The sequence below is a fragment of the Ipomoea triloba genome, chromosome 11 (genome assembly GCF_003576645.1).
Source record: "Ipomoea triloba cultivar NCNSP0323 chromosome 11, ASM357664v1".
Taxonomy (NCBI): Eukaryota; Viridiplantae; Streptophyta; class Magnoliopsida; order Solanales; family Convolvulaceae; genus Ipomoea; species Ipomoea triloba.
In genome coordinates this window covers 23,233,780-23,255,941 of record NC_044926.1, presented here as the reverse complement: position 1 = coordinate 23,255,941, position 22,162 = coordinate 23,233,780, and the positions used below count along the sequence as shown (strand labels likewise).

The window sequence follows — 22,162 nt, the reverse complement described above, 5'->3', positions numbered from 1 at the left end:
TATTTCATTTTCAAAAAATATATAAATCCTAACACATATTTATACTTTTAAAATTTTTTAGTTTTATGTTTGTAATATATAATATAGAATTTATGTTTTAAAATTAATTAAATAATACGAAGAATATGATTATTTAAAAATATATAATTCTTATTGCGTGTTAATATATTATAGTTAAAAACAATACATGCAATTTTATTGTGCATTTACTTTTGCTTGATTATATTATTTTAATTTATTTTTAAAATTCTATCAACAATAAATTTATTTAAATATTATAGCGTGCATTGAGCGAGTATACTGTTACAATTGTAGAAAGTGCATTTTTCTGTGTTTATAATTGGTAAATATGATCATAGTTTTCTTGAAAGTCCGGTTATTATAGCACAAACACTTATTGTAGTCATTTCCATAAACGAATACATTATTGACTTGATTATAGCTGAAGGTATGACATATTTTAACTTTGACAGTGTCTATAAATATGATTCGAATAATAATATCCGTGCAAATGTGCACACTCCTTTCTAAATGGATTGTGAGTCTCAGGTGTTCGTAATCATTCATCAACATTAAAGGTTGGTTCAAATATAATGTTGTTAAGAAATATAGATTACTCACTTCGTTTATGCAATGAGGCTAGATTAATTAGTAATTACCAAATTGTTAGAACATGGTTTAGAGGCCAAAATAATGTCCAGTAACAAAGCATAAACTTGGGTGTTGGTTCCTCAAATGTCTATGACCATGCTAGATCCGAGATTGTCATTCAAATTTCAAAGAAGACAATTTCGGTAACGCTTTTCATATGCAATGATTATCAATAAAAGTCAGGGCTAAAACTATCTCATGTTGGATTGTTATTGAATAAACTAATTTTGTCCATGGCCAATTGTATGTTGTTGCATATAGAGTTAGAGATCCCAATGGTTTCAAAATTTTGATTTGTGGTGACTTTGAAAATTAAATTATAGGGTCAATTGTATGTTGTTGCATATAGAGTTAGAGATCCCAATGGTATCAACATTTTGATTTGTAGTTACTCTAAAGATTAAATTGTAATTCAACTACTAATGTAGTTTGTCAAGTTCTTAAAAATTTGTAATTTTAAATACTTTGTATTACACTTTTAATATAATTTATTACTTTTAGTAATTATTTACATTTACGGGGCGTTTGGTTGGAAGGAAGGAATTATGTGGGAAAGGAATTGCAAATCCATGGGGAAAAAAATGTAGGAATAAAGTGAGAGTTAAAATTTTAGTGTTTTGGTTTGCAAGAATAAAATTACTGGGGATTTCAATTCCAATGTTTGGTATACATTGAAATTGAAAGAGATCAAGTAGTATAAAGTTCAAAAATTTCATTATTATTATTATTATTATTATTAATCTCAGAAACAATTCTAATTTTCAATCACTATTGCATAAAAATAAAGAATTCATTCGCTATTATAAACAAAGTTAACAAACACACAACTCAAGCCATTCACTGTTGCATAGATCGGCGCACAAAATGAAAATTTTGATCTCCAAAATTTAGGCAAATACATTATATACACATATCAAATTTAAATACTTTAGAGTTTTGAGAAAACATACTTAATTAAGGTTGATCTGGAATGATTATTGCTCAGGTACAACGTTCTCTGTTGACAATAATCGAAGAAAATAATACACGCTATAATCTATAAGGGAAGGTCAAACATCAATTTTAGATTAAAAAATGAAGAGGTAATTTTGTTTCAGGATTATATTTTTTTCTTCATAAAATCCACGGAATTAAAATCGTAGGAGGACCATGGGATTCTAATTATATGAAAATGAGAGAATTCTAATTCCGTAGAATTGCAATTCTCTCCAACCAAACAAAGGAATTTAGTTGCCTTTAGAATTAAGTGAGAATGGAATTTTAATTTCCTCCAATCAGACGCCCCGTAAATATCATATATATGGTCATTATTTTATGATAACAAATCAACATATATTTGTTAAATAACAAAATCTTATAAATGAATGATACTCATATTTCTTTTTATATATGAAATTTAATACAGATTAGCAATTATAATTTTTAATAATATAGCATAATTTTAATATTTCAAATCTTTAGTCCGTGCATCGCACGGTAGCATACTAGTTTTGTACATAAACCAAGTACGGAGTACCAAATAATTTTCCCGCGCTCAGTTTTTCAAAAGAACAATTGCTTTGCTCCCATTTCTAGGGTTTTGGCGGTTCTTCACAACTTTCTGATTGCGCATTTGCACTGCGATTCCGAGTTGATCAAGTCTCCGAAATGAGTGCTCCTATGGAAGTTTCCATGGAGAATGCCCCTGATGGCGGCGTCTCCGACCACAATGGAGTACTTGAGGAGCCGCCTCCACTGCCAAAATCGCCTCCCAGGGTCCAGGAAGAAAAGATCCTTGTATCAGGTTTGCCACTGTTCCATATGTCGTTGGTTTATCTGTACGCCTCTTTGGTCCGTTTACTTTAGCTAAACTGATTGCATACAAAGCTTTTATGTTTCCAAATGAACTATTTTGCGGAGTTTCCAATTTTGTATCGCAGAAAGTTTTGAGCTTTGTATATCTGTTTTTTCCCCAAAAGGAAATGAGTTTCAAGGTTTGAAAGTTCACAACTTGTTTTTGCAGTTGAGGTTTGCTTGAAGCCCTCTAGTACAGCTCGCCTAGATGATATCCGTTTAGCGGTTGAAAGGTATTTTCAGGTTCTGTATTGTGTACTAAGAGCTAATTTATGTTGCCTGCTTGGAAGGACGTTCACTAGAGTTTACTAATTTATTAATTAAGAAAGGCTTAGCTTGGCGTATTCGTCATTACTTAAGTTCTGCTTGGTTCTGTATTGTTAATAATTTATGGCCCTTCGTTATATATTTTATTGGATCGTTTGCACCATTTGCATTTGATGAATTTTGTGGTTAAATTGATTTCTAGGTGCTTTTGACTGCTTGTACATCAGCTTTTATTTGCCTCACTGCACGCCTATTTTTGTGTACAGAATGCTGGAAAAGAGGAGTATGAGCTATGTTGATGGTCCGATTCCAGTTCCACTTGATGATCCCCTCCTTGCGGAAAATGTGCAGCGGATATGTGTGTGTGACACAGGTATTTAAGTTGGGATGCAGACTTGAAGCTCTATTATTTTCAGGAAGACTTCTGGAATTGAAAGAAGACAATGTATGCCAACTTATTTTGAGTTTCATTTGCACCTAATTGCTGGTTTTGTAGATATGTGGTTGGAGAATGGTCATATTCTTTTGTTCTGGCAAGTTAAACCTGTTGTGCATGTATTTCAGGTGTGTTCCCTTACAATCTCAATGTTTCAATAAGTGCATCAAACAGTTAAAGCAATTTGTTGATTTAACCCTGCTATCTACTGTACGTTATTGCATATTGCACACAAGATTCATTGTGAATTGTGATCTTTGGTAAAATTGTGAAAGATAAAAGAGCAACATAGTAAGAATGATACCATCCCAGATTAACATAGTAAAAAAGGATAATATCCCATTTGCACAGATTATGTTTTTCATGATTGAAACTTCACTTTTTACATATTTAAGTGATCTGTTTTGATTCCTCAGCTTAGTGAGGAAGGACCATGTGAAGAAATGAGTGGGGATGGCCAGCTTTCTACATTTAATGAATGGATTCTTCCTGCTAAAGAATTTGATGGAATGTGGGAAAGGTATGCTTCTTCTTTGAACGCTCCAAAGATAAACAAATGGGGAAGCATACATGATCATTTTGTATCTACAGCTTAATTTACGAATCTGGTCTCAAGCAGAGGTTGTTGCGATACGCAGCAAGCGCTTTGCTTTTCACTGAGAAGGGTGTTGATCCTTTCCTTGTATCTTGGAACAGGTAATATTTTTGTTTTCTTATTTTTTAGACTTGTTGATACGATGCTCTTATTTTTATTTACTAGTCAGTGATTTTAGTGTCTTCTATCTAAAATTTCTTTTTCTTTGGTTTCTTCTCCATGGAAAAGTTACATTTTGTTTAGTTTCTAATTTTTAGGTTTTATTTGTTCCAAAGGTTTAACTGACTAAGTGATTCGCATACAGATGGCTCTGCTTTGATGCTCCAATTGGTTATTATTAGACTTGCAAAATTTAAGTGTACTAAATATAAAATATCTTGCACTACCAATGCTTCATGCTTCCAAGCTCTTCGTAGGATTATCTCTAGCTTCTCATGGTGTTGAATAAAAGTTCTAAGTAGAAGCATCCTGTCTATAGTTGGTTCAAAGTATTTTTTTCCATGCCTTTAATTTCTAAGGATCCTTTGCTACATTGCTTTTCTTAATCATGTAAAAGCAATTTTCAAACATAACTAATTATGTTTCTAGTGCATGGAGGCCTTGTGTGCTGAAATTTTTATTAACTAGTGTTAACAATTCTTCACTTTTAAGTGCATATACATTTTAGGCAGTAATAAATTTACAACCTGTTGTTCAGTCCTCAATATTGCAAATTCACTTTAGTGTTTTACTAATCTCATTTGAAATTTTATGCAGAATTGTTCTTCTTCATGGGCCTCCAGGAACAGGCAAGACATCTTTGTGTAAAGCACTGGCACACAAACTTTCAATTCAATTTAACTCTAGGTTTGTGCATTGCTCTTGATTTTTGGTAATTCCTTTTTATTTACTATTTCATTTAAATGACTTCTTGCTATGCCACAAGCTCAGATATCCGCAATGCCAATTGATAGAAGTTAATGCACACTCCTTGTTTAGTAAATGGTTTTCTGAAAGCGGCAAGTTGGTAAGTATCACAGAGCAGTTTGAACTTTGCATCAACTTTTATACCTTTTTACTGTTACGTATATCAACTCAGATTTCTGACTTAAGCTTGAACTAATAACACTTGAAACACTTGAAGGACTTCATGCTTGAATTTTAATATTTTATGTTAACTTGCCAGCAAATAACTTTGTAGGCAGTACCTATTCTAGCTTCATTTTTAATTTAATTTTTTTTTTAATTTTTGTGTTTTTATTAAAATTGAGACAATGAGGAAATGAGGAATAGAACTCAATTATAATTATTTTAGCTAATCAGTACAAAATAAAACAATGACTAAAGGCCCAATTGCAACAGCAATAAGCATGAACAATATACCTAAACAGAAGGGGATGAGTGCACTCTATCTGGAGGGACAAAGATACCCCAACCAGAATTACTCCTCTTGGGGATTGACCTCCCTCTCTTTAGGTCAGGGATTGACCTACTTGGTAGTCTTCATTGGCACCTCTTCTAGCTTATTTAGTCATGTGATCTGAAAGAATACTGGGTAGCATTATTTTTATCATTAAATAAACATGTGAGGGATGTTGTTCTTTTTATCAATGGCAGTTAAAATTCTATTAACTCTAACCAGTTTTTTTTTTAAAATCCTTACTACAGACTATACTATAATATACACACATTCACATGCATATATAAATTTATGTTGTGTGTCATGCGGCACAGTATTGGTAAATGAATCTATTGCCTTTGTGAATTTGCATTCATGGATGGTGCATAATTCTTGACTGCAAAGTCAAATTTTCTTAAAATCTCAAAGGTTCATTGTGCATGTATGGTAAAACTTATTTAATCTGATTTCTTGTATTGTGGATTAAATAGTCAACTTTCAAAGGAGTAAAATTATGGATTATGAGTTGTGCAGCACCTTTTAGCTTATTTAGTCTAATAAGCTATAAGTAAATAGGAGCAGATTATAAATTCTTCACAATCCATAAATGTAAACCATAATCTTGTTTCATATTCATGAACTCAAAGATGGATACTTTGTAACACAGTGGTAATAAATCATCTTCTCTTTAAGTTATTTTACTAATTTTGTTCTTTTCAAGATTCCAACTATAGTGGAGTAGTTGAGCTCAGCATTTCAGTTGACAACCCCCACCCCCACCCCCAAGCTAAAGAACTAAATAAATATCTTATAAAAAAGCAAAGCTTTGAAGAAGAAGGCCATGTTTCAATCATATTTGGCACAATTTCCAGTTATCCCATATATTTCATTTGGAATTTGCATAGCCAATATGCAGCCAACACCAAGCATTTAAAGTTCATTTGTGTGAGCCTCCAGCTTATTTTACTAATAGTATTCTTCATGACATTTATGTTCTGCAAAATTTTGTTCTTTTCAAGATTTGTATACAGTGTAATTTTTATTGTAGGTTGCTAAACTATTTTCAAAAATTCAAGAAATGGTAGAGGAAGAAAGCAATTTGGTATTTGTATTGATTGGTGAGGAAACTGTAATTGTTATTTCGATGCTTATTATACGTTTCCCTTAGCATACATAATTACGATAACTCCTCTTTTAGATGAAGTTGAAAGTCTTGCTGCTGCTAGAAAAGCTGCTTTGTCTGGGTCAGAACCTTCGGATTCTATACGGGTATAATTATCTTGTATTTCTATCAGGAACTAAATTCTAAAAAAAAGTTAAGTGTGTTTCTATCATGTTGCAAGAATTTATTCATTGGATCATAACTAAATTTACAGGTGGTGAATGCATTGTTGACCCAGCTTGACAAGTTGAAATCAGCACCAAATGTCATAATTCTGACAACATCCAATATCACTGCAGCTATTGGTAGGCCTCTAATTAAACTCTGACACTAATTTGGGAATCTCATTACTTTCTCTATCCCTGAAAATTATTTGTCATAAAGTCTTCTATGGCCATTGAATGATTTCCATGGTTTTTGGGTTTCTCATTTTCTTCAAAGGAACAATGCTATACCCATCAGTTTAGTTTACTAAATGGATATCTAGTAATTTCTCCAATAATTGGATCTTTTGGGTATATTTCCCAGTATTTGGTAATTAAAGTAGAAATCTGTGGTAAAAAAGGGTAAGAACATTTATGTCTCTAGTAAGTAGAGCAGGCTGAGCAGTACAGTGTAATCAGGAAATCAAAATGTATAGTTGTTTTAACGGGGTTGTTTTCCTCGCCCGGCCACAAGGAGGTAAACCAGCCTAGGTTATCCATAGCTGACCGGCTCAAACCTAGGAGTTTGAGGTTCGAACCTACGACCTCTCGGCTGTAGGTGGATCACTCTTACCACCTGGGCTGTCCTTGCGGACGACCCTTTGTATAGTTGATTAAGGAGGTGAGGGTTCCTAAACTCAAGTTCAAATGCCCTTTTTTTTTTTTCCAGATATAGCTTTTGTGGATCGAGCTGATATTAAAGCATATGTGGGGCCTCCAACTCTTCAAGCACGCTATGAAATACTAAGGTCTTGCTTGCAAGAACTCCTAAGGGCTGGAATACTGTCAAATTCACATACACTGGTAATTTTTCTAATGAATTGTCAATTCAATGCTACCTCTAAGGGTAATGTACTACTGATTTACTGACTAAATCAATCCGCAATTTCCGTGTAGGGTGCTGAGCAGCTAATATTTCCAGTTTTTTCTAGCTTGAGAGACCACATCGGCAAAGCTGTGACACCAGGATCTCAACCACAGTTTCAGCTGTGTAAACTATTGCTTGAAGCTGCAGAATCATGTGAGGTATATGAAATATGAATTTCAGGCTTAGCTTGATAAGTCTTATAACATTGACTACCATGAAATGAGGACAAACACATGGTCACTAACTAACTTCTGCAGGGGTTGAGTGGAAGATCACTCAGAAAGCTCCCATTCTTGGCACATGCAGCACTTGCGAACCCTCACAGCTGTGAACCCGACAAATTTCTGCATGCACTGATAGAAACAGCTAAACGCCAGCGCGCAGAGGCATCTGATTGAGTGTGCATGTCTGCGTTAAACGATCCCATCGTAGTTTTGATGCAAAACTATTGATTAAGGTTTGAGGTGCATGGTTCTCATCGGCACACACTAGCAAATTCCTTGGTGAGAAATGAAATGATATTGTGCTGCATGATCTGCATCTGAGCGAGGAACAACTCTATTCTGTGAATTTGTAGCTATAAACTTCAAATTCTCTGTTTCTTAGGATTGTAGCAGATAGACTATTGTAATAATAGATGCACAGATGTGAATTAGGTAGGTACACTCATATATAGTGTAGTTACAATGGAACTTTAACCTGTTTTTTTTTTTTTTTCTTTGGGTGATTAAGTAAACTTGAAGCCTAACGAGAGTAAATCTTGCTTGTGACCATCAGTAAAGGACTAGCTTAGGTTGTTTATAGTTGGTTAGCTTAAACCAAGAGGGTTTGGATTTAACTCTTTTTTTATTTTTTTTATTTTTTATAATTATTCTTTTTGTCAATCACTATAGGTCATTGATGAGGGAAGTAACATTTTAAAAAAATACAATTAACACTTTTCTTTCAAAAGTTGTTACCAAATATGACGTGTGTTAAAGTAAAATGTTATATTGAAGTAAATTTTATATCATTTGAATATTTGAGATGGTTTTGTTCAATTAATTTGTAATGGAATTGGCTAATTTGAGATAGTCAATAAATAGGAATGTTTGGGACACCATTTGATAGGGTTATAGCCCCTATAACCCAACCAGTCAAGTAGAGTGACTTAGAGAGTAGTTGTAGGCGGTTATAAGGGAACAGTGTTAATAGTATTTACTCTTTATTGCCTTTCATGTTCTAAACTTGCAAACATGTTGAACTTTTATAGGAAGCATCAGAAAGATGAGTGCAAATAACTCACTTTCTTTGCCAAACACGATCCCCGATGGTGGATTATTGACTCTTTAAATTGCAGCAGATATAAGTATAGAACAAATACTACTTGGTATTGACTTTTTGAGCTGCAACAAATAGAGAAAATATAGAACATATACTACCTTGTAATAGAGTCAATAATACTTAAAAAAACAAGAAAGGATCTTTCTAACACAACCATTTACTTAACAAATACAAGAAATGTATGTCATACTGATGAAAGTTTTGGGGAAGGAGAAGCTTGTAAATAGGAGGGACAAAATAATCACAAACAAGAATAGTGTGTCATTCTCACATGGTTAAAGGGGAAGGAACTCACTCAGGTTTCTCCCCTCCCACAATGCCACTGCTATACACACCCGCACGAAATAATCTACACTAGACTAGACGGTAACCAGGGGGATAGGTGTGGCATCGGGAGCAGGGGCAGGAACATACCAACCGTGGTGAATCTCGACTGCTTTCTTTCTCCTTGCGAGGCGAGATTTCCTCCGTGCTCCTGTGTTCCTGTGAACTGTCCCTGCCTTCACTGCTTTGTCAATGGCTGAATACGCTTCTGCAATTAGTTTCTCAACTTCAAGAACTTCGTCTTGCTGTGCATCACGTTTCTTCCTCAGTCCATCTAATGCTTCCAAAACCTGGAAAACACCAAACATAAATTGAGTTTGCAACAAAATCAATATCTTTTTTCTATTAGTTTTCAATTATTCTCAGAATTATTAATTTCATGCAGTCACAAGTGGAAACTGGAAAGCATAAGAGCCGAACCAATCTATTCTTTCATAAAGCTTTTAAATAACCATCCAAGAAGAATCAACACTAATTTAAAGATAAATAAAAAACTGCTCAATTCAAAATACAATACCCGTATTCAAGTTCAAGTCCACGACTCTTATCACTCATTGTCTTTGACTTCTAAGCACAAAACAAAATGATGGGATAAAAACAAGTACAAATTTTTATATTGCAACTTTTAAAAGAAATATCTTCTCATAGTGCTGGGTAAAGAGCATTTAGAACTGCTCTTCTTTCTTGCATACTAATATCCTTCAAATCCACTTAACTTCTACCTAAAATAGTAGATCATCCCAATTTGTTCGAAGCCCTTGACTTTTAAGGGGGACACAACAAATAGATGAAGTTTTTAGTTTTTCCCATAATATTCTCGCATAATGATGATATACACATTTGTTATTCCTGGCTTACAATACCATACAAAACTTATTCCCCAGTAGCAAAATCAACCTGCTTTGGAAGAACATTTTACCTTCAACTGCGGTTGCAATAACCAAATGAAATTTCGACGGCAAATTATACCACGGACTATGTATGAACGATACGGAAGGTTCATTATTATTAATGTATGAATGACCATTTTTAGATAATAAACCAAATAATGAGCCTTCAGTATACTAAAAATAAAGTTACAATCAAAATAAACCTTAAAAAATGAACATTCAATGTATTGAAAATGATCATTCAGTATATTAAAAATGAACCATATGCAATTGGACTGATTGAATTTCGAAAACACAATGGCCCTGTTTGGTAACATAGTTAGCTTATCAGTCACTTTTGACTTATTTGACCACTATTAGCTGTTTGACTTGGTTAAACAACTAATATAAGTGTTTGATTAATTAGCTTTTTGTAATTGTTCCAAAACACTATAATTCAAAAAGCTGCTCAAAGCAACTTTTTCAATAAACTTTTTGAGAAAGTTATTTTGCATGTCATTAACTATCAGCTAAGAGCTAATTTACAAAACAACAATCAGCTATTGCTATGAATTAGTCAAACACATTAACACAATTAGCTAACAACTATTTACCAAACACCCCAACACCTAATCAATCCCTTTTCATAAATATATTATGACTATTAACCGCAATCACATTCAATAATGTAAATTAGTATTTGGAGTATTTGAAAGAAATGTAAGAGTTTAGGAATTGAGTATCCCACCTTCCTCATACGAGTTCTGACCTCAGATTTCTTAGCCTTATTGAAAATACGCCTCTTCTCAGCTTGTCGTGCTCTTTTCGCAGCTGAATCCGCCTTCTTCGGCGGGGCAGCTTCGCACACGATAGACCGACGAAGCGGCCTCTTCTGCATAGGGCTCAGCGAGACAGTCCCTGCTTCAATTTTATCCAAAAATAAGAAAACACGAAGAAACTGAAGAGATTGAGTGGAAAATTTGAGCGAGTAACGAATGTTTACCGTGGGAGAAGAGATTGAGCGAAACGTTGGCCGAGAAACTGAGAGGTCTGAAGAAAGCAGTGGTCCTGTGGTGGGCGGTGTTGAGTGAGAGACTCTGGAATTTGGCTGTGAGATTCCAACAAGAAGATGAAGGCATACAAGCTGCGGCCATTGCTAATCAGTTGTGTGTTTAGTGTAGCCTTTTCTGTCTATACAAAAATGGAAGTAAGGGAGAGCAATGGCAGCATATAACGTATGAAATCCCTTCCAATTTTAAAATGCAAACAATAAAAATTTACCTTGAGCCTTGGATTTCAGTGACTCGGTGAAGCAGAGCCGGCGCTGACGGTCGCCTCTGAGTGCCTGAGTTGCGTACGTAGAGTCGCCGGTGAGTCGATGAAGTGAGGTGTGAGGAGCGAGGGCCGCCTGACCGGAGTGTCGCCGAGACGAGGGAGAAGTGGTGAGCTGTGGAGTGGAGAAGAAGAAGCCGAGAGCCCGAGCCCCGAGAACAGAATAAGGGATAAGGGTCAAGGGATTTGGTCTATCCTATTTTGTGTTTGGAAAATATATTTTATTTTTTACTCTCTATTTAATTCACACATCAAATCTTAACTAGATATTTGTATTAATATCCACATGAAAAAAAGTAGCTTAGAGCATCCTTATCAGTTGAGTTATTTCGCGGTAATTGAGGAGTTTTTGTAAGTATGATTAGGAAAGAGAATATGGGAGAAAAGAAAAACAGAGAAAAAGAAAATAGAAAAGAAAAACAAATTCTGACAATTTAAAAAAAAAAAAAAAAACGAAAAGGTGGTATAAAGTCAGAGTGGCCGCCAGCTGGCGGCCACTCTGACTCGCCCATGCGGGCGCGTGTTCCACACGCGTCTGCATGAGCACGAAGTGCGCCCAACCGCGCACTTCGCGACTGTTGTTTATTTATTTTTTATTTATTTTTTTCTGCCATTCCTGACATTAACTCTACATTTGCAGAAGAATTATTTCTTCAAATATTATCCTTCACACCAGTTTAAGATTGCTTTGCTTCGTTTAAGATTGCTTTGCTTCTTCAAGATCATAGCCTGACATGAACCTCACAATATTTGTTGATGTAGTTGCTCTTATGAGTGCTCACTGCATCAAAAATTAAAATTTAAAGAGTAAGATTTGAGAGTCCATGCAATAAAACTCTTTGTGTTTTATGTTTTGTATAACAAATAGTTGTGTGGACTATGATCCATATAGCTGTGTGAACCACAAATTTTGAACTCTATATTCATATTTTTTGAACTCTTTATTCACAATTATAAAACTGTATGTTCACAATTTCAGTACTCTATATTCAATAATATAACACCATTTTTGAATCTATATAAGAAAATTGTGAATATAGAATTTAAAAATTGTAAATATTTAATAATGTAATTTTGTATATTAAGATTTAAAATTATGAACATAAAAAAAAGTTTTAAAATTATAAACGTAGAATTTTAAAATTATGAACATGAACTTAGGTCTACCTTGCCAAGTTGACCCGAGTCCATAGCATAATGGGCCGATAATTTGCCCCATTGCTATCCATTGTGATCCGCAACAATGGGCTTCAGCTCTCACTGGGCCATAAGTGCTTTATTAGTTGGCCTAAAACAAAAAGGCCCAAAATTTTCTACAGCTTTCCATTGATGTGTTTCATGTTGGTTTTTCAATTGGCCCTCCCCAGCATCCCAATTTTTAAATTTTTTTTTTAAATTTTTAGACAAGAACATTATCTTGAAAATGATTAAGAAGGAAAGTTGACAAATAAAGAGGGATGTACAAATTGCTCTTTTAAAAAGAGGTGAATTGAGACACACAAAAAATAGTCAAAAGGATAAATTAAGAAAAGTAAAAAGTTAGTGATATATATATAAATTAGAAAAGAGGATATTATTTTGAGACGGCTAAAGAGGGAAGTAGACAAATAAAGTGATATAGAGAGTATAAAATAACAATTAACAAATGAGTTATGGTTTATTAGAAGGTGAATAGTGAAAGGTAAAATTTAAAGGTTAGTTTGGAAACTTACAAAATAATTTTCGGAAGTCATTTTTCAGTGTCTGTGGCTATCATATGAGAATGAAGTTAACGAAAAATATTTATTTTGGTCAAAGTAGAAATGATCAATTTCAATAGAAAATATCTTTCGAGATTTTTACTTAAAAGACATTTCTAAAATTTTTATCTCACGCTCAACTCTCTCTCTCTCTCCCCCTCCGTCTCCCGTCTCTCCCACTCCTCCTTTGAATGGTGTCGAATTGGTGGATTAATTGGCTCACCAACTGTGTGGTTATTATTTGAACTGGACTAGGCTAGTTCAGTTAAAATATGCAATTGTTATATCATGGGCCATGGTTCACCTTGTAAGTTGAATCGTTGACATAAAATTCTTTTTTAGTGTACTGAATATTCATTTTAATACATTGAATGTTCATTTGTTGAAGATCCAATTTTTGTGTATTGAAGGTTCATTATTTGGTATATTACCTAAAAATGAATTTTTTGTATATTAAAAATGAATTTTTTAATATACTAAAAATGAACATGTATAATTTGCCTAAAATATGAGTCTGGTCAGGTTGGACCAAATAATAAAAATGTTGGCTTGCCGGGTCCATAACCCAACAAATTTAAAAATATTTTTTTAAAAAAAATTTCTTTAGTTTAAACTTCTTACATTTATCAATAACCTATTAAAAATATCACCGAATTGGGCTAATCTGAACCAAACAATAAAAATCTTGTCCCGATCCACAACTCAAAAAATAAAAAAAATATAAGTAATTACATTTATCAATACCTAATTAAATTGGGTTGTCCATGCCCAACAATAAAAATCTTAACCTGGTCTGGTCCACATTCTAATAAAATGTGAATTTTACACACACACAGAGTAATAATCATATGAGTTCACCTCTTCCCGTGAGTTCCATGAGACCTTTCATAAATGCACACAGGCTACTACATGATTGCACATAGACTAGATTGTGTGTAATTTGTCAAGCATGAATGCACACAAGCTACCCTGTGTGCACTTCTGTAGTAATTTGTGTGTATTCACGAAGGGTTTTATGAGACTCATGGGAAATATTATATTTATCAATTTATGTATTTTTTTTATTATAATAAGTTATAAGTGAAAAATTATTTATTTATATTTTTATTTTAATTATTAATAAACTTTATAACTATTATAAATGTTAATTCATAGTTTTATTTTAATATGAATATTAATTATTATCATCATTAAAATACTAAATATTTTGTAAGAAATAGTTTAATATAATGTTTAATTTTTTTTAAATGAACCAAATAAAAAATACATTTTTTTAATCTTTTAGCCAAACATAAAAAGCGAAAAATGATTTTATTTTTTGGAAAAATATTTTTTTTTAAAATAAAATATTTTCAGTGTTTCCAAAGTTACTCTAATCTAAGTGAAAAATGTAGTAGCAACAACAACATATTAATTAACCAATCTAGATTACACCGGCCAAATGAATAAGCTAAGGTTAAGTTTATCAACTTAGCATAAATTGTCAAAGATTGTTAAACATTGAGATCTTGATTAGTGACTTGGGACAAAACATGATATGGATATGACAAACTTGTAGGCCCCTTTTTCATCTTCAACCAAACCCCCAAACGGAGAAAATGCAAAAAAGAGCCAAAAATTCAAAACTGCTCAAAAGAAAGACCTTTTTGGAGTGTCACACACTCTTACACTTTAAAATAGTAAAGAGACCCAACTTTAGGGCACAGATAATGCCATGCGCATCTTACCTTTTCCAAACAATCCACCCTTAACAAACGCCCCCACTTCCCATTCCCATTCCTTTCCTTCTTCCCCTTTCACATCCATCCTATGCTAAAGTGCTTCTCACTGCACTTGAAAATGAAGTCTCTGCATGCGTATGATTAGCTGCATTTTGTCTCTATTATTCTCAATTTAACCTCTCCATAACTAAATAATCAACTACATATATGAGGGTACTGATTGAGATCCCGCATCAAAAGGAGGGCCTCGCCAAGTATCCTGCCATTGAAACTGTTAGTATTAGCTTAAAGGATCAAATACAACATCATTCCATTGAAACATGGCGCTGATTGCTATGCAAATAAAAAAAATATAGTTGCATATTTGCTATTAATTATATTATACTCCATCCGTCCTATTTTGTTTGTCTGGTCGGCTCGGTTAACCAGACTTGACTGGAGTTATTTTTAATTCAATTTTTCATAATATTAAGTTTAGTATTAGTATATAAAATTTATATACTTATAAATTATATTAAAAGTAATATTAAACACAAAAATCAAATTTACAAATAATTAAACATTACTAAAGAAAATAAGCAATAAAAAAACGGTTGGTTTGACCAATGAAGAAATTTAACTTTTGGCGTACTGAAAAGAGTGGTTTGGTCAATAAAGAAATTTAACTTTTGGAGCAGTGATTATGCCAACATCATTAATTGTGATGAGCATGGTTGAAAAAATCACTAGGTGCTCATTATGCGCCTAGGCGGCGATTAATTGGCGTCTAGGCGCTCATGTATTTTTTTATTTTATTTTAATGTTACATTTCTTAAAATTTGTTTTTTTTTTAAATTTTAAGACTAATAATTATAAGCCATTAAATACTTTATAGTTAATACTAAAATATTAAATATTAACCTAAAAAACATCTTGATTTTGAACAATTTAGGACTATTTCGCTCAAAACGATGTTGTTTTGAGTGAAATAACTTATTTTAGTTTTCGAAAAAAAATCCATTTTAAAAAAGAACAATAACTAATTGGCCGACTAGGCCGTGCCTAGGCATCCGGGCCAACGCCTATGCAACACTGGGGATGATGACAACACTGATGCCATCAGACCACAAGGTACTTGGCTATTAAGTTAGTATTATTAAATAAAATTGCACATTCAGTATTAGCTATAACCTTTGATGTAATAGTAGTTGCTTGATACTTGCATCTTTAAAACTTAAAAGTTAACAAAGATGATAATAACGTCTTGCCTATAATAACGTAGCTATGAATGAAGTTTGAAACTAAGTAATCATTGTCGTTAATAATTTCTTGTTTCTATTTTGTTGACTTTAAGCCAATTTGTTGGCAAAAAAGATAAAAAGGTATGCGTGCTCCACAAATTTTGAAATGGACCCTAGTTATACATATGGTAGCCAGCACCAACAAACAGCTTGCTCCCACAAATCACAAATACTTTTTGCCACACATATATATAGCCTTACATCCCTTCATCTTCTTTAATTTCGTCTTCACTTCAATCCTCCACCCTTGAAAACCTTAAATCTCCAAAGGGTTTTTGTTTTTGGCCATGGCCAAAAGAATTAGGGTTTTCAGGCATAGGGTTTCTCCTCTCCGTTTTCACTTCTTTGATCCATTCTCCGGCTCCGGTCACGGGAAAAGTTTGAGCCCTTCTCCAAGCTAAGATTATCATAACAATCTTCCATGCAAAGGGGAATTAAGCGCTCCTGGTCCGACTGCTTACTATCATTAATCTTTTTTTCTTGATAATTAATTAGTGTTTTATATATATAGGCATGAAGTGTTTGGCTCATGTGGTGATGAGGGTTTGTATTTCTTTTGATATCTTGTGTACTTAATAAGTCAAACTCTTAGATTTGATTTTGTAAATTGTATTGTAGCAATACTAGCAATGTTATTTTGTAGTAACACTAGAAAATTACTGCATAAATTTTTTTATTTATGCAGTAAGAGACTATAGTGTTTGATTGAGTGTGTGTTTCTGATTTTGATTGTAATAATAAAATAAGTACTATGTGATTGAGTTGGTACCCGAATTTATTATTGATGCTGATATGAGGTCTTAGGATTTGGAAAAGTAAGGTTTTTTTGAAAGAAAGTTTTAACAAGTTATGAATATATTTAATTTGGAAGGTGCTTTAATAATTTTCTTTAAATTTTGTAGTAAGAGATTTGTATGTTGAATGTCTAGTTTAATTAATTCATTTTCTTTGTTTTTGCTACAAGTTAAATTCAGCTATTAATTATATTTTGCTTCTGATTTCAACTGTTCAAGCCTGTAGTTTCTTCGAAGTTGCAGTAAATGAGATGAATTAGGTGCCAGAAGATCGAGTGAGAAATGGTTGTATATATTTTGTATATATGTTCCTTTGGTTTGGTATGCATGAGCTACCGATATTTGATTTCGACCTTAAAGATTAACTTAACTTTATGTCGTTCATCGGAACCAAGCCCTTCGCGTTTGAGAACAATAATATGTTAGATTTAAAATATGATCTAACCATATATAATGAGCCTACGAGAAACCTAACCTCGTAGTAGCTGAAGTATAAATCGTGTTGATCTCCAGCCATAGTTGATGTCCTGTTGTGTTGCCTCCCGAATTGTAGATCTGCAGAGTGTTAGTCATTTTTGTTGCGCCCGTGGAAGTGGGATAGATCAGATTGCAACAATACTTTGAGAAAGAAAAATAAATGAGGCACAGATTTTACGTGGAAAACCCCTAAACAAATTAGGGTAAAAACCACGGGCAAGGGTAGAAGAATTTCACTATGAGAAAATAGGAGTTATAACCACTCTCTAACTAACAAGGAGAAAACAAGGATAATTCTCTCTTGCTAGGAAGGAGAAATACACTCAACAAACTCTTTTAAATCTCTAGTATATGAGGGAAGAATAGAATGATTTGGGATGACAAGAATGACAAATGACCTCCCTATTTATAGTTGAGAAATTGGGGTCATTTTGTAGTTAGCCTAAAATGTAGGGACCAAACAATAAATATTTTTGTTCAAACTTTGTAGGTGCCTAACTCTTGGACTTGCCTAACATTCTTGATCAAACTTTGCAACTTGCCTAACCATTGTGGCTGCTGCCAAATTAATCCATTTGCCGACAATCTCCCACTTGAAGATTAGATTGTAACAATCATATCTTCACACCATTCTTTCTACCTTGCACTTTCCATGTCGCTTACGTCTCTATCAGGCCACAGGAAGATCGACACCAAGTAAACTTATCAACATTGATTACCTTTGTTAGGAAATCTGCTACGTTGTCCGTGGTATGGATTTTTTGCAAATCTACTGTCCCTTCTTCCACCTTCTCTCGGATGAAATGGTACTGCACTTGTATGTGTTTCGTCCTTGAATGAAATGCAGGATTCCTTGCTAGATGCAAGGCACTCTGACTGTCACAAAACAAAGAGACAAACTCTTATTTGTGCCCGAGCTCCTCCAATAGCATTTTCAACCAAATTGCTTCTTTATTGGCTTGTGTAGCTGCTACATATTCTGCTTCTGTTGTTGACGTAGCCACAACTGCTTGCAGTTTTGAAACCCAGCTTACAGCTCCACCAGCAACTTTGAACACATACCCTGTCGTAGATTTACTTTTATCCAAATCCCCTGCATAGTCAGAATCCACATACCCGTTGATAAGAAAGTCTGATCCTCCATAACATAATGCAACATCTGAGGTCCCCTTGATGTATCTTAGGACCCTCTTCACACAGTTCAAATGCTCTCTGCCTGGATTCGCCATGTACCGACTAACTACTCCCACTGCTTGCGCAATGTCTGGTCTTGTACATATCATAGCGAACATTAGACTCCCCACCGCTGATGCATACGGTACTCGAGACATCTCCATCCTCCCTTCTTCATTGCTAGGACTCATACTTTAGGGTACTTTGAGATTAATAGGAAGAGGGGTAGAAATTGGCTTACAATCTTGCATGCTGAAACATGACAAGATTTTCTTTAAATAATTCTTTTGATAAAGCCAAATCTTCCTATTATCTCTGTCTCGGTGAATTTGCATCCCTAGAATCTTGTTTGCTGGTCCCAAGTCCTTCATTTCGAATTCCCTAGCCAGTTGTGCTTTCAATTCATCAATGTGATCTTTGTTGGGGCCTGTGACCAACATGTCATCTACATACAACAGCAATATAACAAAGTTATCTTTTCCAAACCTCTTGAAATATGCACAAGGGTCTGCATTAAGTCTGTTGTATCCAAGGCACATGATGAAGGAATCAAATCTCTTATACCAACACCTTGGCGCCTGCTTTAAACCGTACAGAGATTTGTTCAACCTGCAAACCAAGTTCTGATTCTCTTTGTCTTCAAATCCTTCAGGCTGGAGCATATATATCTCTTCTTCAAGATCTCCATGAAGAAAAGCCGTTTTCACATCTAGCTGCTCTAGATGTAAGTTGAATGTAGCACACATCGCCAAGACTACACGAACTGTTGTTAGTCGAACCACAGGTGAAAATATTTCATTGAAATCAATACCTTCTTTCTGAGCATATCCCTTCACCACCAGTCTTGCACGATACCGCTCCACTTGATCGTCACCATTCCTTTTGATTTTGAAGACCCATTTGTTACCAATTGGCTTCCTTCCTTGTGGTAGTGGCACAAGTTCCCATGTATTATTTTTATGGAGAGCTTCTATTTCTTCCTGCATTGCTGCCGTCCATTGAGAAACATCTAAGCTGTTAATCGCCTCCTGAAAGGTTGATGGCTCACCATCCTCTGTTAGAAGGCAGTATGCAACATTCCCTTCCATAACATAATCTGAGTGCCAAGTGGGACGTCTTCTTTCACGGTCTGATTGACGAGTTGTTGGAGCTCTATAGCGTTCTGGTTCTGGTTCCTCGTGCGCCGGTTCTGCTTCAGAAGAATCTTGTTCAAATTCCTCCTCTACCTGTATCTGAGTAGTTTCTGGCTTTTCCTTTTCCGTGNGTAGTTTCTGGCTTTTCTTTTTCCGTGCTATCATCAACTTCTTCTCTTTGTAGCCTGTCCTCTACAAAGATAACATCCCTGCTGATGACAACTTTGTGGGCAGTGGGATCCCACAAGCGATACCCCTTTACTCCATCAGCATACCCCAAGAATCTACATTTCCTGGACTTCGGATCCAACTTTGTAATTTCCTGGGCATTGTACATTACATACACAATGCTTCCAAATATATGGAGGTTTGAATAATCAATAGGCTTACCAGTCCACATCTCCATTGGTGTCTTCAGCTCGATTGCAGTTGATGGAGCTCGATTCACCAAATAACAGGCGGTATTGACTGCTTCTGCCCAGAATGATTTTTCTAAGCCCGCAGCCCTCAACATTGCTCTTATCCTTTCCAGCAAGGTTCTGTTCATCCGCTCTGCCACTCCATTTTGTTGAGGAGTGTATGCCACCGTGAACTGCCTTTTACTGATAGCTGCTAGACAGTTGTCTTTCCTCAGGATAGCCTTCACCTTCAATTTCCACAATGAGAAATTTTTCCCATTGAATTTTTCAATCTCAAATTTCGCTGCCATATTGTTCTTGAAACAAATTCTGAACAATATATCTGAAGGCTCTGATACCAATTGTTGCGCCCGCGGAAGTGAGATAGATCAGATTGCAACAATAATTTGAGAAAGAAAAATAAATGAGGCACAGATTTTACGTGGAAAACCCCTAAACAAATTAGGGTAAAAACCACGGGCAATGGTAGAAGAATTTCATTATGAGAAAATAGGAGTTACAACCACTCTCTAACTAACAAGGAGAAAACAATGATAATTCTCTCTTGCTAGGAAGGAGAAATACACTCAACAAACTCTCTAATATCTCTAGTATATGAGGGAAGAATAGAATGATTTGGGATGACAAGAATGACAAATGACCTCCCTATTTATAGTTGAGAAATTGGGGTCATTTTGTAGTTAGCCTAAAATGTAGGGACCAAACAATAAATATTTTTGTTCAAACTTTGTAGGTGCCTAACTCTTGGACTTGCCTAACATTCTTGATCAAACTTTGCAACTTGCCTAACCATTGTGGCTGCTGCCAACTTAATCCATTTGCCGACAATTTTGTCTCACACTGAAGTTAGATGGTGTACTGGTATTTTCTGAGCAGTATGAGTACCATAACTTAAGGTGCTATATAATTGTATGTCCTCTGCATCCCATCAATGCAGGCTTTATATAGGCATAATGGTGGAATATGAGCTAAACCTAGATGTCCAATCTAACCTATTACTTAATTGGCATAGTCCACTTGCACTGCATAATTAAGGTCCACAATATATAATATATAATGTATGGGAAAAGTCTTACATAATATGCAATTAGTATTGATAAATCGTATTTAGAGCATCACTACTAGAAGTTTTTTTGGGGATTATGTCAGATGAATTGCCACATGGAAGATAAAGAAAATAAGAGAGAGAAGGGTGTGGTTCATATGCAATTAAAGGGGTTTTTATGGTCCCAAGAAAAAAATTTAAATAGAGTAGACAATTGCTGTGCACGTTTCGTGCACAGCGAACGCCTAACGGGCGCGGGCGCGTCAGGCGCGCCTAACAGATATGTTTTTTTTTTATTTTTATTTTTTAAAAATCAAATTTGTTTTATTTTATTTTCTCATCTCTCAATTTCTCTTTTCCAATCACATTTACAAAAACTTCTCAAAACCCACAAAAGCACCTCACTATTAAGGATGCTCTTACAAAGTACATGAAGATCAGAGAGATATTTATATGAATACAAGGATTAGTCTTAGTTAGGTTATGAACGGTAAGAGGTAGATCGAATTTGGTTGTGGTGAATGGCTTGGTGAATATGTCTGCTAGTTGGTCTTTTGTAGAAATTTAGCTCACTTGTAGTTTCTTCGATGCTACTTTGTCACGAACAAAATGGTAGTCTATTTCTACATGTTTAGTTCGGGCATGAAACACAGGATTTGTACACAAATACGTAGCTGATTCATTCACATTTTTGATCTAGGGCTGAGATTCATTCTCATTTCTCACATGGGGCTGGGGAATGGGGTCCCCGTACCCGTCCCCGAATTGAATTGTCTCCCCATTCCCCGTCCCCGCCCCGTTCCCCGGCGGGGATGAGGAATTATTCCCCATCCCCGTTCCCGTGAGGATCTTTCGGGGACGGGGAATCCCCGTGGAGATTTTTTTGAATGCTGTCAATTTAAAAAAGAAAATAATATTCAACTTTCACCTTTCAATGTCCAAAATTATAGATTAATAAAACTAAAAGAAACACTTTCAACTTTCAAAGTCCAAATTCAAAATACATAGATTAATAAAATTACAATATCCAACTCTTACTACAAATATCCAAAGTTTCAAGACTTTCAACTTTCATTCTAATCATTCTAATAAGCATTAATATAATGAATCACTACGGCCTACCTGAAAATTATCACCTTC

General features: G+C 34.6%; 2 protein-coding genes across 3 annotated transcripts; one reads left to right on the top strand and one right to left on the bottom strand.

Annotated features, from left to right (window-relative positions):
• The first annotated feature begins 2,240 nt into the window (after positions 1–2,240).
• On the top strand, positions 2,241–8,091 carry LOC115997254 (pachytene checkpoint protein 2 homolog). Its single transcript, XM_031236771.1, has 14 exons — positions 2,241–2,434; positions 2,654–2,717; positions 3,018–3,124; positions 3,248–3,315; positions 3,604–3,707; positions 3,779–3,883; positions 4,539–4,628; positions 4,713–4,788; positions 6,209–6,278; positions 6,359–6,429; positions 6,537–6,627; positions 7,196–7,329; positions 7,423–7,551; positions 7,651–8,091. Exons 1-14 carry the CDS (start codon positions 2,299–2,301, stop codon positions 7,789–7,791), a joined length of 1,386 nt encoding a protein of 461 aa, XP_031092631.1. The 5' UTR covers positions 2,241–2,298; the 3' UTR covers positions 7,792–8,091.
• Positions 8,092–8,797: 706 nt separating this feature from the next.
• On the bottom strand, positions 8,798–11,424 carry LOC115995761 (30S ribosomal protein S20, chloroplastic). Of its 2 annotated transcripts, none has more exons than XM_031234894.1 (4): positions 11,191–11,424; positions 10,913–11,100; positions 10,658–10,830; positions 8,798–9,330 (listed from the first exon to the last, which is right to left on the bottom strand). In XM_031234894.1, the coding sequence occupies exons 2-4, from the start codon at positions 11,061–11,063 to the stop codon at positions 9,076–9,078; spliced, it is 579 nt and encodes a 192-aa protein (XP_031090754.1). In that variant the 5' UTR covers positions 11,064–11,100; positions 11,191–11,424; the 3' UTR covers positions 8,798–9,075. The 2 variants fall into 2 exon arrangements, with proteins under 2 accessions (XP_031090754.1, XP_031090755.1); XM_031234895.1 differs by having other exon boundaries at positions 10,658–10,827; positions 11,191–11,423.
• Between the last annotated feature and the right edge of the window lie 10,738 nt (positions 11,425–22,162).

Excerpts from the sequence above, each read along its gene's own strand:
- LOC115997254 (XM_031236771.1), top strand. The coding sequence starts at position 2,299 with ATGAGTGCTCCTATGGAAGTTTCCATGGAGAATGCCCCTGATGGCGGC. Across the intron at positions 4,789-6,208 it reads TTTCTGAAAGCGGCAAGTTG|GTTGCTAAACTATTTTCAAA; the intron begins GTAAGTATCACA and ends TTTTTATTGTAG. Across the intron at positions 7,552-7,650 it reads AAGCTGCAGAATCATGTGAG|GGGTTGAGTGGAAGATCACT; the intron begins GTATATGAAATA and ends TAACTTCTGCAG.
- LOC115995761 (XM_031234894.1), bottom strand. The coding sequence starts at position 11,063 with ATGGCCGCAGCTTGTATGCCTTCATCTTCTTGTTGGAATCTCACAGCC. Across the intron at positions 10,831-10,912 it reads GCTCAATCTCTTCTCCCACG|CAGGGACTGTCTCGCTGAGC; the intron begins GTAAACATTCGT and ends ATAAAATTGAAG. Across the intron at positions 9,331-10,657 it reads TCAGAACTCGTATGAGGAAG|GTTTTGGAAGCATTAGATGG; the intron begins GTGGGATACTCA and ends GGTGTTTTCCAG.